The sequence below is a fragment of the Clytia hemisphaerica genome, unplaced genomic scaffold (assembly GCF_902728285.1).
Source record: "Clytia hemisphaerica strain Z4C2 unplaced genomic scaffold, Clytia hemisphaerica genome assembly, whole genome shotgun sequence".
NCBI classification, from domain to species: Eukaryota; Metazoa; Cnidaria; class Hydrozoa; order Leptothecata; family Clytiidae; genus Clytia; species Clytia hemisphaerica.
In genome coordinates this window covers 1,265,206-1,279,974 of record NW_027103890.1, presented here as the reverse complement: position 1 = coordinate 1,279,974, position 14,769 = coordinate 1,265,206, and the positions used below count along the sequence as shown (strand labels likewise).

General features: G+C 36.4%; 2 protein-coding genes across 2 annotated transcripts in view; one reads left to right on the top strand and one right to left on the bottom strand.

Annotated features, from left to right (window-relative positions):
- The window catches only part of LOC136808636 (tyrosyl-DNA phosphodiesterase 1-like), a 222,721-nt gene that overhangs the window by 157,972 nt on the left and 49,980 nt on the right, over positions 1-14,769 (top strand). The window lies entirely within an intron of this gene.
- LOC136808622 (integrator complex subunit 1-like) overlaps positions 1-14,769 on the bottom strand; it is a 42,736-nt gene that overhangs the window by 19,013 nt on the left and 8,954 nt on the right. Inside the window, exons 8-22 of the mRNA XM_067065162.1 lie at positions 13,530-13,722; positions 13,007-13,146; positions 10,768-10,909; positions 10,597-10,634; positions 10,329-10,473; positions 9,569-9,677; positions 5,664-5,784; positions 5,154-5,231; positions 4,752-4,906; positions 3,809-3,908; positions 3,253-3,405; positions 2,919-2,988; positions 2,167-2,421; positions 940-1,401; positions 398-637 (exon numbers count right to left, since the gene is read on the bottom strand). Coding sequence (XP_066921263.1) covers positions 398-637; positions 940-1,401; positions 2,167-2,421; positions 2,919-2,988; positions 3,253-3,405; positions 3,809-3,908; positions 4,752-4,906; positions 5,154-5,231; positions 5,664-5,784; positions 9,569-9,677; positions 10,329-10,473; positions 10,597-10,634; positions 10,768-10,909; positions 13,007-13,146; positions 13,530-13,722 — 2,401 coding nt within the window. The remainder of the gene's footprint in view (positions 1-397; positions 638-939; positions 1,402-2,166; positions 2,422-2,918; positions 2,989-3,252; positions 3,406-3,808; positions 3,909-4,751; positions 4,907-5,153; positions 5,232-5,663; positions 5,785-9,568; positions 9,678-10,328; positions 10,474-10,596; positions 10,635-10,767; positions 10,910-13,006; positions 13,147-13,529; positions 13,723-14,769) is intronic.

The following is a 14,769-nucleotide window of genomic DNA, read 5'->3' as shown; positions in this document are numbered from 1 at the left end:
AATGAGAAATATCAGAATAAACAGAATTTAAAGATTAGGTTGCGAACGAAGTGAGCAGAAATTTTCAGGAATTTCAAATGCCAGGATAAAGGTTTCCTATTTCAGGAAAGTTTACTAGACTTTTTTCGGGACTAGTTCAATAAAATCCCATATTTTTTCCAGTCAGTTATGTCAATTCAAGACTTCTTACAGACTTTTACCTAATTCCAGACATTTCTGGCAGACGTAGCAACCCTGTAATTGGTTCGAGTTATATAGGTTATACGAGGCTTACTTGTTAAGTAGATCTGAGAGCTAGCTCGAAACATAGAAAGGATTTGAATGAAAGAAATTCGAATTAGAGAGTGTTTAGATAGTTAAATTTCATTCAAGAAATCATAAATCGTGAATCATCTACCTTGTCATCTAGCTGTTGTTGAGTTTGGACATAAGTTGCTGTAATTTGTAACAAGCATTTGTACGCCTCTAATGCTTTGGGTGTAGCCTCACTCAAAACAAGGTCGATGACAGCTGTTCGTCCAGTGATTAAATTAGAGAGGCTGTCCACGATTGAAGGGAGTGTTGAAGGTGTTTGGTGTTGACTGAGGAAGTTGATGTAGGCTCGAATACGACATGGGTCCATCTCTACTCTCAATGCCTGAAAAGTTGAAAAGAAAAGTGATCAATGAAGTATTCATGAATCTTGGCTTTAATTAGTCTACACAATAGACAGCTCTAGGCTTTTAGGCCTTACTCTTGGTATATAGGCACCACCATGACGTAGCCTAGGTTTTAATAGGAAGTAAACGCATAGTAATACTTTTGAAAAATTAAAGCAAAGAACATGATATAAGCAGAAGAGAAAACGCAAGAAAGATTCATAACACTAATCACAATAACTCTGACAAAACAGAAAAAGATGATCCACTCGACGACTCTACGGGAAACATTGGGACCTACCTTTGTCATGGCGTTGATGATGTCAGGTAAGACACTCCCGAAAAACGGAAAAGTCAGTAATTTCTGATGCATCCAATGAAACGGGTCATTGATCGGGATTTCGGTTTCCATTTCGGATTCACTTGAAACCGATTGTGTTTTCGTCTTCTTATGATGTAAAATGATTGTCTTGAAGGCGAAAACTGAAGCATCTCGGTCTTTCAGCGACGGTGAAGACCAACGGTTGACAAAGTATTGAACTAGACTGGAAACACTATCCTCTGTAGCCTCTGTACCAAACAATAAATCCTGTAGCCTGCCAGCTACCTTTGACTTGATGGACTTTTGTTTGTTGGTTTGCTTGTCCATAGAGTTATGTCCCATCAGTAGAAATTCACATAAACATTGTAAGGGGAGAGCGTTTAGAGAGCTTTCACTTGACTGCACCAAGTCAGCTAGCCAGGGCATGCTTTTAGACGAGCCCTGAAATTGTGAAAACATTCGTTAAGTGATCTTAAGAGAGAATTGTTATTCTCGCGCTCGATATCAATCGCATGTTACCATAACCTCAATACCGTCGCTTTGCATATAAGATTAGTTCCCACACTAAGATTTCAAAACCACTCTTCTTGCAGAGACGACTACGGCTCCGGGAAGTCGAAAAATAAGCTTTGGAAAGTTACCCAGTTTCGTAGGTAAACACAAGATTTTCTGTAATCCCTTTTCCAACCTCATACTGGTTATCCCGGGTAAAATAGCGGAAAACTTTCGGATAATCAGTTGAATCTTAGTAGGGTAGTGGAATCTTATGCAAAACAACGGTACCAACACAAAGAAAATTAACTTCTTGCCATGGATGAGATAGTGAAGTAAAAGGTCAATGCTATTATATGCTCACAACTTAAAGGGGAAAACTTAGTTGTGTAAAACTTTTCGTCGGCAAAAACTTCGTCAATTTTGAAGAAAAATTTGTCACGACTCTCTTGAAGTTGTAGCCAGTACTTCCCCACAAACAAAACTTTTATATTTGGTTTTTATACAACGTTAAGCTGTGCAAACAGAGCGGTTTTTGTCTAACAGGCTCCTTCAAAGGGTTTTTAGCCGGGGAAAATTTCACTTGCTTAAAAATTTCGTTACTTTTCCCAACTAATTTATCCCTTTTAAGTTTTAAGAATCTAAGAATTTACATGGAGAATGAAATTTAATAAAATCAGTAAACAAAATTATTGAGAGAGTGTTGGTCCTAACCTGGCTTTCGATGATGGAAAGTAGGAAATCAGGACTTCTACATTGACACAACAATTTCCCAAGCTGATATTTCTCATTCAAACTTTTCAATTGCTTCATGTAATTAGCCGGTGGTTGACGTGCTGGTCCGGTGGGATCCAGGCTGATTAGTTGACTGATCAACCGGCTAGTACTTTCGGTGATAACCTGTCCACTTGTTGCGGCCGCTAAGTGACCCTCGAACACAATGATCTCATCTTTCTCACTTCGTGCCATCTGAAGGGATTCAAGAAACATTGCGTTTAAAATTGGTTCGACAAAAGACGAGATGTTATGATGAAATTTAATGTAATCAAGTTGACTCTCGCTAATTCGAACTCGAAAGGGGAATCTTATTTGTTCGAATTACAGGAAGATTCGAATTATAGAAAGTATTTTAAGAGGGTTTCTCCTTGACGGGGACTGGAAACAAGTTCGAACTAAGAAAGACTCAATAATAGAAGTTTGAATAAGCGAGAGTTTGGTCAGCTGTCTTGTAAGGTAAAATCTAGCTTTACGTCAACAGTGTAGCGAAAACAATGTTGTTGCTATCACCTTCTGTTGTGAATTTGGATGGAATCTCCAAAGATAGACAATAAATTTAAACAATTCTAAAATCTTGAAAAAGTACGAAAACCTAGTGAAAGCTTGAGCTTCGTCTACAGAAGGAAAAGATGCAACATTGTAAAGTTGAAGTGACGCAGACAATAAAAAGCCAATAAAAAGGGCCTCACCTGCAATTCTTTGTTACGGGCGTCATCCAGTGTCATCCCACTGGATGCAAATGGTGGAAAGTCATAACATCTTTAAAAAAGTAGAAATAGGCTTATTTTATCGACTTCCGCGTAAAAGAGGAGAATTTGTCGAGAGACAGGAATGGGAAAGGGGGAATGAAGTGCTAACAAAAAACCTCTAACGGTCCTTGTCACTTTCCCTAACAGAAAGATTCTTTTAAATTGGAAAGAACTTCTCGAACAAGGCAGAACTATGGTTACTAAAAGAGAAAGTTATCCCGATATAAGTTTCGTTACGTTATACTTTCACTATTCAATGTCCGGTGTGTCTTACCCAGTGATGAGCATTTCCATCATACATCGAGCAGTTGGGTAATTTTCCCACACGTAGATACCAATCGTGGTGGGGTTCAATGCAGAAATGACAAGGAGAATGGACCAAGCTCTCCAATACAACAAAGTGATCGCAAGATTTGGTGGCTCGTATCTGTTAGTGAGAAATATAATTCTGATTCATTTTGGTTTAGTTTCTGAGCTCAAATCAAAATATTTCAAAATGAGAAGGATATAATCGTTCCCTAGCCAGATATTCTTTGACGCAAAAATAAAAACGCTTAGTTCTTAGAGAATCTCATAGACTTCTGTGCATCTGCTTTTTTTTGTGAAAGATACCACCATTTGGGGTTCCATTCATAAGTGTGGGGTTTCATAGATTCCAGACCGCAAAACTTTTTTGTTCCTGGATCTGCAAGCCAGAAACCCCCGACACGACTTTGGGGACTGAGATTTACTCCTTGCATATAAAAGGAAAAATTAAAGTTAAGTCACCCCCACATAAAATAATTCAAAAAGTCGAGAGATATACTCCCAAGTGTAATACTCCCTCTTACCCGGGTGGCAAAGTGATCTCTTTTGGATATGTGTAAGCAGCCAAGCTCAACAGCATTTTAACGGCATCTAATCGTTCCACTGCCAAACCTGGACGTCCAACTATAATAAAGAAGACAAAAAGTCTCAAAATTTCGATTTGTATCTAAAAGGACGAGAGCTATAATAATATCATAACGACTACCAACTTTCGAAAAAGTTCAATTATTTCAAATGTTTCCTCAAGTTATCCCGAGGGGAGGGGTACTAGTTCCTTGCTTTTTTGGACCTTCTAAGTCCCCTAAAGGGTCGCATAAAGTAAAATATCTAGTTTCAGTCCCACTAATAGTGTAAACCTCTTCAATAGCGCAAATAGTATAAGGAGCACGAATCCGTTAGTGGATGCCAGCAGCCTAACCCCAAGGGTTACAAAAAAACAAAAACTCAAATATTTATCCCTAAAAAGACTAAATTATTAAAAAAAAGTCCCGGTAAGGGTCCCAAAACTTCTGATTTTCAAAAATCGGCCGGCACATCCCGTCATTTCGCATATCTAGTACCCCCGGAGCTATCAGAGAGTCAAACTAAAGACGTCAGTGCTAAAGAAAGGTAGAGGTTTGTGTTCAAGTACACGTCATCTAATACATAAAAACATAGCTTTAGGAACATGGAATACGGCTTAAAAACAAATGACAATTAGCCGAATGCTAGAGACAAATCTTCAATGTAAAATTCGAAGCCCTTTGCAGTAGGGATACTTTCTGCGCGTCGGTAGATTGAAAGCACCATCTACTATACCGTCAAATTTCGAGAAATGTAGAAGGCAAAACAAAGAAAGCGTCAAATACCCATAGCCAGAAAAAGTGGTGCAAATGTTAATGCTGAGCTTTCTCTGGCCTTCGAAAGGTTGAAGATTCGCCTGGAATCAACTCTAGCCTTTGGCAACAAGTAAAAGTAAAAGCTTACTTGAGGAGAGGACGGCAGATCTGAAGACAAGTTTTTCGATGATCTCCATAGCACGATCACAAGGCAGTGCAATCTCAGGGGAAAGCCCCAACATGTGGAGACGCAATAAAGTGTCTTCCATTAGAGGAACCTCCGTCACCAACTGCATCAACAGGCTAAAATAGAGAAAGGGATAATGATGCGAGGCTGGGAAATTTTTGATTGATGAATGAAAATAAGTCACTACTTACTCTCCGATAAAATTAAATTAAATCTGCTAAAATTTCTTGATTTATTAATAGGGTTTAAAAAAGTCAGTAGAAGTATTTTCCCATTATGCGATTGGGTACAGGTACACAGACGCATCATTTATAAGCATACGAAAAACTTGAGTTATATCAGGATATTATAAGCAACACTTACTTCTTTTCAGATTCAGGAGGCCAATTATCACGTTGGTTGTACGTCTCTGCAGGATCCAAAAACAAAACACGAAACAACCTGAAAATCATAAAACGGAGAAGAACTTCGACAACGACATCCATGTATAATTTTTAGGGGTACATCTGGGTACATTTGTAATCCTTTGGTAAGTCTAGTTCAATCCTTAAAATCTATGTTCGACTTTCTCATTCTCCATCAGCGTTTAAACATAACTTGATATTTTCAGAAATTGAGATCAAAATTAACTGGAGAAACGACATGTGAAATAGTGAAACAAACATGGATTAATCATTGATGAATCTTAACCAATTTCTTAATACACTGCCAGACGAACCACTGCTTGCTAATTATTCCAACTTCAAGAGAGATGATTCCAACAGGGTATCACTAATAGTCAATCATTGAATTCCACGAATTGGATGAGCACCGTAAAGTACAAAATATTGAGCTCATCTTTGAGACAGGCTTCCAGTACCAAACTGCACTTACCCAAGAACGAATTCTTTATCATTGCAATTGTAAAGAAACTTGACTTTGGTGTGGAAGAACCAGACCGTATCTTGTTGGATCAAAGCGATTTTTTGTTGAAAGTTCTTCAGCGCTGTGTAATCTGATGATGAAAGTAGTCGAGATTTAAGGATATACATTCATCGAAACCATCAAAGCTTTAATAGCCAGTTTATGTATCGGAGGATATAGACGATGTTATCGTCCGTTACAGTGATAATAAAGGCGGGAAAAATGGCGGTATGGCGTTATGGCGGTATACGGAAAAAAATCGGCGGGAGAGTTTCGAAGAAACGGACGATACCAATTTGGCGCATCTTCACTCAAACGATTTTGCCTGACTGACCTCTGAGAGAGGTCAGCGGGATTTCGAGATTTTCCGTTTGCGTTTTTTGTTCGAACTGAGTGCAAACAGTCAGACAGTGCAAACAGCTAAACGTTTGAGAAAGATGGCTGATGAAATTTCACTCAGATTGTTTTTATGAGATTTATTTTCATGGTGGAGAACAATTATTTCTACTTTTATTAGTCTTTTTTATGCATGAATTTTTGTGTACATTATATAAGTCTTTAGTGTGTCAGTAGGGATTAGATTCCTCAAGATTTGCTTTTGGAAAAATCTTTTTGAATATGAACAACAACCTGACTGACTTTCCCCTCAAGATTCCATTTTAATCAGGCAAGGTATGTTTTCCATTCTTTCAATTCCTTGAAATTTTCAGCTTGTGCTTTTATGTGGTTTATGAGCATAAGCAAGTAATTTTCACATATTCTCACTCTATTCTCAACTACATACTTTATACCTCAAACTACTTTTTGATTGAAAATAATTTCCTTCATGTACTATTTTTTCATGTTTGTTTCTAATCTATTTCCCCAAGTTTCTAGCAATAGAACCTTTTAGAACTGGTGTTACAAATTCTAATTCTTCTTATTTATTGGGTGTTTAGATTGCCACTTCAATGGACATGGACAGGCTTCTTTGAGATTTTTCTCGAAAAGTAAAAAGAGAGTGTTCTTAGGCTGTTCTTAGGTTAGGTAGGGGCAATGAATTGAACCAGAACGTAGTTTATATTCAGTTAATTCCAGATGTACGAGTACATGAAAAACAAAACGTTTAAAAGTCATCATAATTTTTTGGCAAATTCACGGTGTGAAAGGTTGAAATTTTTCATGAATTGCACCTATTCACTGCAAATTCATGATATGTGCCATTCCAAAGTCTTCTGACATTACATCACGTACCCAATAGGTGATTCGTTGTAAGTGACGTAAAATAAGTCAATACGTCACTTTCAACCAATCAGCTGTGGAAGACAATGGTGCATATCAAGAGTTAACCAAAAATGTTTTTGTGAAATCACCAAAAAGGTTTTGGTAATAAGTTTCCCTACTGCTTATATACCTTTTTATAAAATTATTTCGTGTTATTTTATGTAATTTGTGAAATTTGTGAAATTGAACCAGTAGAACGTGGTTGGAAAATTGTTCTGTACGTTAAATGAAGAACAAAACCAGTCCAAACCAGTAAAAACAATCAAAAATGGTACCGTCAAATGCAAGCTGTGAATACTCATGTTGCTACCCGTACATTGAACCTATTTATTTAATTTTTGAGAAATTTTTCTATATAAGTGACTAATTTGTTGTTTTCTACTTGTTGTGGTTAGGGTAAAATGTAAAAATTGTACTTACACATTCTCAAGCAATTGTTATTCCTTTACTATTCTACTACAGGTCAAGACATTCAGCGACAAAATTTTTCAGCATAATCTTGGGTTGCGGGAATTAAAATATTTCATATATATAATTTTTTGACTTATATTTTTTTATAAATAACTTCAGATTGAATATCTCAAACAAAATTTGGTGAATTGTGTGGCAAAGGAATGTCTATATCATGTAAAAGAATTCCAGAATTATGCCAATTTTAGCAATTTTTTAACAAGAAATTTGGCTGTTTGAAAAAAGAAACTGTCTGACTGTTATCGCCCTTTGCTGGAAAAACAAGATTTTGATTGGGGTATCTTTTGGGCATTTTTAATTTGCAAATTTCTTCCAGTCTGTACAGAGAGTTTACACACCAGATCTGAAGTCAATCTGAAGAGTGCTCTAGGATTTATGGTAATTTTAATGCTACATAAGTTAATGTAAAATATGGTTTCGCAATAGCAGACAGTATAATGTTTATATAAAGAAGTTAGCAAAACAGAACTGAAACTAAAATTTTATCCTTATTTTTTAAAATTTATATAGAAAATCAGGAAAAAAAATTAGAGATTATACTTCAGGGATTTTAAATTAGGGTGAGAATTTGTTCTGGCATTTTTTGGTTTAATTTCTCGAAACCCTGAAAAAGCTCAGTTTTTACTCCAATCAGCCGATTAAAAGCAATTGAAAGGCCATTTGTAGAATATGTAGTACGATATGTCTGAGAAAACAAAATATTTTATCTTTTTTTAAATAATCATTTTTTCCAGCTAGGATTTGGATAAGACTTTCAAGTAGCATTGTATGGTAGCAATAACAGCATCTTGCTGTACCATGAACGTCTACAACTTCTACCTAAGGCCAGAATATAATCATCTTTAAATATAGAATATGTATGGTGGAAAATATTGTAAACAAATTGTCTTCAATTGTCAAACTATCCTGTAATGATTTTTTGTATCAGAATAAAACTCTTCTCTAGCGGCCAGAAGCACATAGTCTAACTTCAAATTGATACCATCTTCCAGATAAACAAAAATTAAAAACTTCAAAATGATTTCCTGTGGCTATAATTATACTTCTATACTACTGAACATGTCAAATATAAAAAATATAAAAGTTAAAAATGTTAGTAACTTGTAGAATTTCTAACAAAACAAAAATAGGGAGTATTGAAAAGAAGGTAAAAAGCTGTTTTTATCAGAAGGGAAATGTGTAAAATGATACTAAATGTACAGCAAGTGTGGTGTCTTTGAGTTAAATTACTGTAGTTTAAAAAAAGAAGAAAAATGAAGGTTGGAAGTAAAAAATATTAACAACAAACCTGTTAGTTTTTGTGTTTCTGAAGTCAAAAAGTATGTTAAACATATGAAGCATGGCTCTTAAAATTTAAATACTTGTTGCAAATAAATTGCAAACTAACATTCTAAATTTGAGCTACAAAATAAACCCATAAAGAAAAAAAAAATCCTTCAGCCAGTGTAGAAAAGTAAAAGTTGATGCTGTGCGTTTTCGAATGTTTTGAAAATGGCCGCACCGAATCGTCAATAATACGCAAAGGCAAATCCACGGCTTTTTTCAGTTTTTTTGCTTTTGCGCCAAATTGGTATCGTCTACACTGTAAACATCTCCGCCACTGCTTAACTCCACCCGAATTTATCACGCCTCTCCTAAACTATTCCCTTTTTTAGTGATCTTGTGTAGACGATAGGATCGTCTACGGAGGATATCAAGGGCGATGGTAATTTAAGTCGACACGAAACAAAGTCGATAGTTGATGTAAGGCTTTACGTCGCCTTTTCTCACCTAAATAGATGACGGTATCTTGGTGTCTTTACCGTCTTTGAGCAATGTAGATGGCGATTTAGGAGACATGTCGACTTTGCTTTATACCGCCCCCTTCGATTTATCTCGAATATAAAAACTCGCTAATGTAACCTCTTGGTGAATCACAGAAATTTGCGAAAAAATACAGAAAATTGAAGATTGCCGATTTTGAGGTGATGCTGGCTTTTTTGGATTGACCTTTTTATGAAAACAAAATAAAGTCGGGGAGGAAAACTGTCTAAATTAATACAACAGCTCGGGGAAAGGTGCTTTTTATTCACAGCTGAGATTTGAACCTATCTATCCTGAAAGCGTATCAAAGGTTAATTTTTTCTTATCCTTGATCTTACCTCGTTTCTCATCCTTGGTGACAGCAGAAGCCAATTCTTTGACCGTCGGTGAAACACAAAGAAAACAAGCCATGGTGATCAAATCGATGATGGAGACCAAAATTCGATCCTGTGCAGAGATATTAAGTAATTCCTTTGGTGAATTTGGACGCAAAACCTTATTTCACAAAATTTCTTTATTCAAGATTTTTATTTGGCCGGAGAGAGTCGATATTTTACACGGATGGTCAGAACTTTTAGGCCGTCTTTCGATTGTTTTCACGGGGTTCACGAACAGCCGACTCGGCTATCAATAAAATAAACGGAACATTGAACGGAGCGGAGATCGTAACTGGTGAATCTCAGGGTTGAGGCGCTGACATCTTGTCTACTCAACCATCTCTCCTAAATAATTGCTAGAAAATTCGAATGACTAGATGGGTTTCCGTCTACAGATGGAAAAGCTTCAATATTTAATCATGAGATCGGGGAAAATTAAGAGAGAAGAATCAATTCTTATTTTCCCTAGCTAAGTGTTCATTAGTACAATCATTGAATGGTAGTCCAACAGTCTAGATTCGAATATCAAAAACACAAACTTGCTTCGGAGTCTTCCTATATCAAGGAATTAATGGGATATCCTTTAATAAAAACTATGATAACAAATAATAATTAATTTTACCATCCCCTAAGGGGAATTGGCCTAAAAACTGTTAGATATTAAAAACTAACAAATTCAGGATATTCATTGCGCTAGCAATAAAAACTCACCAAAACTCACCTTATATATTTGTTCAAGTTCCAGGAAGCTAGCTTCTCTTCTTTCTTGCATCAACCCGCGACAGAACTCTACCGTGTTGATATCATATTTTAACGAGCGGACAATCTCACGGAATAACGCACGAATAGCACGCAGGTAATCTTCCCTGTGAAAAAGAAAATACATAACTTTACGACGTAGAATGGATAGCTTCTGCAGAATTTCTTTCCTGACGTTACCGACTGAAAATTGCAGATGATGAATTTTTTTAAATTCAAATATTTCATACCTGTTACAAAGAAGCTCTTGAAACACAGAAGATAAATGCTGGAAAAGAAAATGAATAGATAACGTCACGTTCTACTTGCATCATTACCAAAGATCCATTCGATGAAATATTGACGTGTTTTTTAAAGCATCGTCACGAGGCTTAAGTTTCGAGCAGACATGTATTAGTTACCTGGGCAGATTGTTGAGGAGCGTAGGAAAACATGACAGACAGGATGGCCATGTTGTTTGGATTTCTTTGCTGACTCAGCTCATTGTAAATCACTCGCCGCATGGTGGTACTCAGATTGTCTGGATGCTTACTCAACAGCTCTCTGATGGTTGAGAAAAAAATAATAGTACAAAATGATAAACTTTGGCCAGAACTCAAACAGGAACCCAGTCCTTTTGTTCACTTTTTTAATTCTGATAGCGCTCATGAAAGTTGTCCACGACCGTATGACGTCTACCAATAAAATGAAAAGTGATGCAATTAGCTCTCGGTACGAGATTGGTCAAAACCCTGAGAACCGGTTCGAACAAAAAGAAACGCAAATTATGAGCCCATAAAGTTAAGTAATTAACGAATCGAGAGCATCTTTTGAGAAATGGAAAGTTGAGGATGAGTATTATCGCACAGAAGAGCGCTTTTTCATATCGTTGGCAAGCTTATTTTCAGGTTATAAGATTTTTCAAAAAGATCCCGAATAGAAAACTGTAGGCCAAAGTCTTAAAGATCGTCTCGGCCTCTCGTACCCTTTTGTGCTAAATTGTAAGGTTGTTTACTCTGCTGGTAGAAAATCAAAACAAATTCGGGGAGTAGGTCATCATTAAGTAATTTACCAAAAGCCCTAGCAACATACTGTCATTATAAAATAGGCTAGTATTACGCTAAAGCAAAACTACTCTTATCTCCCGAATAGACGCCCCCCCGCTAATTGTTGAGAGAAAGAAATCCATCCCCCTCGGTCTTATTAAGATCCCCCTCGCTCTTATCAAGACCCCCCAGCTAATTAAATTCGAATAATTCAATATTTTATTACAGTGTAGATAGACCTTAAACTTGTTAAAATTTTCCTTTTTGTTAGTATTGGTTCTTATTTTACGTGTTCATTTGTTAAAGTTTCTTTTTTTGTTGTTGAAATTGATATCTGTATCAGTTAAAAAAAATTCTGTCTTCAAATTACCCCCCCCCCCCCCTCTTATTCCATCCCCCCTCTTATTCCATCCCCCCCGCTCATTAGAATTTAGAAAATTTTCCTACCCCCTGCTTATTCGGACCCCCCCCCGTCCATTCGGGAGACAAGAGTAGCCCATCAGGTAAACACAGGCTAATTTTAATCTACCATTTTACGCTGTTTTACGCTTAATTGTAAGAGGCGATGGAAAAATAAAAACCGAGTGAATCAGCAAAGAACAATATTCATCGAATCGGTTTAAATAAATAATGCAAATATAACTCGAAATTTCTGAATCGAGAATCAAAACTATTCAAAACGAACAATCGCTTGGTATTCAAAGAAGTCAATTCAACAGGCAAACCACAAGTGGAGATTGCGCTAAAACTGTTCAGGTGTATTTTCTTGTGAATTGTTACATGAAGATGGGGACTCAATATTCGTGAGCATTCGTTAATGTAAAGATGGCTTTCACGTCGTCTCCCTACGGATAAAACTGAAGCTCTGCCCGGTCCCTCGTTCACGAGAGAGCGGGATCATTGATACCCCACTTTATTTGGGCACGCAATATTTCTTTGTTATTCTATTACCACCTAGACTATTTTCTTTATGAGAACTAGTAAAACTTTCATGAGACTCGCTTGTTTGTTCTTAATTAAAACCTTAGTTTTTTAATGCTTTTTTTAAACTAAAATTGCTTTATATTCGCCGATACCAGGCTCAGTATTGTTCATGAATTGTTTTCATTTTTTGACAATTTTGAGCACCATTTTTCTTATAAAAAAAGAGAAACAGGAATCTCTCTGTGAAAAATGATGAGTTTCAGGTCTAGAAAAAAATCGTAGCCTTTTCAAACATCGTAAGTATTCTTAGAAACAAGGGGAAAATTGATCTCGAGAATGGATTCTGCCTCTGGCAAAAATCAAGTTGAAATTCGACTTTGGTGTATCGTGAATACCACTCATTTTCTTACGAGAACAATTTTATAAGAACAAGGAGGCTCAAAATTATCAAAAATAAGAACAATGGTTGAGCCAGAAATTGTTGCTTTTTTAGCATTTTGAAGGTCAGAGTATAAAGCTTATCATACCTTGCTTTTTACCGTGAGAACATAAAAACAGGATAGAAACAAATCGTCGCTCCCAATGTCAAAAATAGAAAAAGAGCCAAGCCTAACAAAAAACTACTGGTTCATTAAAGTTCGGATACAGATTATGCAAAAATAAAGAAATGGTTTGCCAAAACAGCACTTACTTCATACAATTAATGTAGTGATTAGGTTTAGATTTCAACCTCATTTTGACAAGATTGCTTATCACCTCCACGTCATATTCAGAGTGCGTGTTACAGTTCAATACCACAGACATCAAAAGTTCCTGGGCAGGGCGTGTCAGCTGAAACAGGAAGAGAGATATAGAAAGTGCATTTATTTCAAATAAGTACCATCTACTCGTTTTCTCAATTTCTGAATGACTGATATTTAAGAAATGGCCCACTCAGCTTTTGAAAGTCTCTTCATAACTTCTCTAATTTGTAAAATTATGTGCGTCTTTTGAAGATTAGACGAATACATTACACGACATATATGTGGAAATACAGTCAACCCTCTCTAATTTGAACCTCTAATTCGAATCTTTCTGTAATTCGAACAAAAACATTGGTCCCCTCGACTGGAAAGCCGTATAAAATACTCTTCGAAGTCCGAATATTTCTATAATTCGAAAAAGAGCTTTGTCCCTTGAAGATCGAATTAGAGAGAGACAACTGTAAGTCATACCTTGGGGTTTTGTAGCCATGTTTCCATCCGTTGAGATGCGTGCAAGCGTACTTCAACGTATCCACACACACTGGTCAAGAAACGTAAAGTATTTCGCGACACACTGTCAATCATTTGACGTTTGTTGAGTTGTTCTTTCACAACGTCCAAGATGTGATTCTGAATGGCTGACTCGTCTTTCTGTGTCATGTACCTGTCGAGTGAAGGAAAAGGAGAAAGTCAAATCTGGTATCTGTATCGGTCCTCATTGCGCTGGCTTATATCAATCGCCGCTACAAAAGTAACGCTTAAACCCTCAAAATAGATTTCGTGAAAATTTGGATTTAAAGAAAAAGGAATTAGTTAAAATTAGCAAACTTTCGACCATTTACGCTATCACCCGTAATTAACACCCCTAAAGAGAGCGTGAAAAGTGCTAATAAGACTTCTATTTCTGTTCAAACAGCAACAAGGTTGGAAAACCTTTAATGGAGAAAATGTATATACATCTCTGGCTATTTCACCACTTATCAGAATTTAAAATTCGGACGAAAACAGCAGTTTCAGCAATACCACCTTATTATATTTCGATTTCTCTTTGTAATTGTGAGAGGTTCAATTATTATTTCCAGATCGATGATTCTCCCTTTATGCCTCATGACTATCATGAAACAAAATTAACTTATTACTCGTGTCTTATCATGACTATGATTGCAGTTTCTAAATGCAAAAGCTGTCATCTGTCACTTAATATCATTTAAGATGGAAATCGTAGAGGGTAAAATTTGTCTGTCAAGCGAGGATTCTGGAGGTTTTTTATTTTCCCCAAACGGTTTATGCAAGTTCAAGCCTAAACAAAAACGTTGTTTTAAACGATAATAAGCACCACTGGCAGCACGATTTTTTTCGGTGAGAAATCTGTACGTCTGGAAATCGGAGCACCACAACTACTGCTGTCCTGTATTTCTAACCCGTCCAAAAGATTTGAAGTTACGGAATGGTGGTATTTATTGGGGTATAATAAGAAAAGATGGAAATTTTATTAAAATACAAAAGAATGAAAAACTTAAATAAATTCTAATCGATAGATCTGGTCTATAGAAAAAAACAACACAATATTGCTGGCATGTTCTACCCTTTTTGCTTCAGCAAGACGAGTTCAATTTCTTGGCACGGTGTTGAAGTTGAGTGCTGGCCTTTTTATTCGAAATATCGAAAGTTTGTTCTCTCAAATATTTCGGTGTGTTTTTATGTGGCTTCA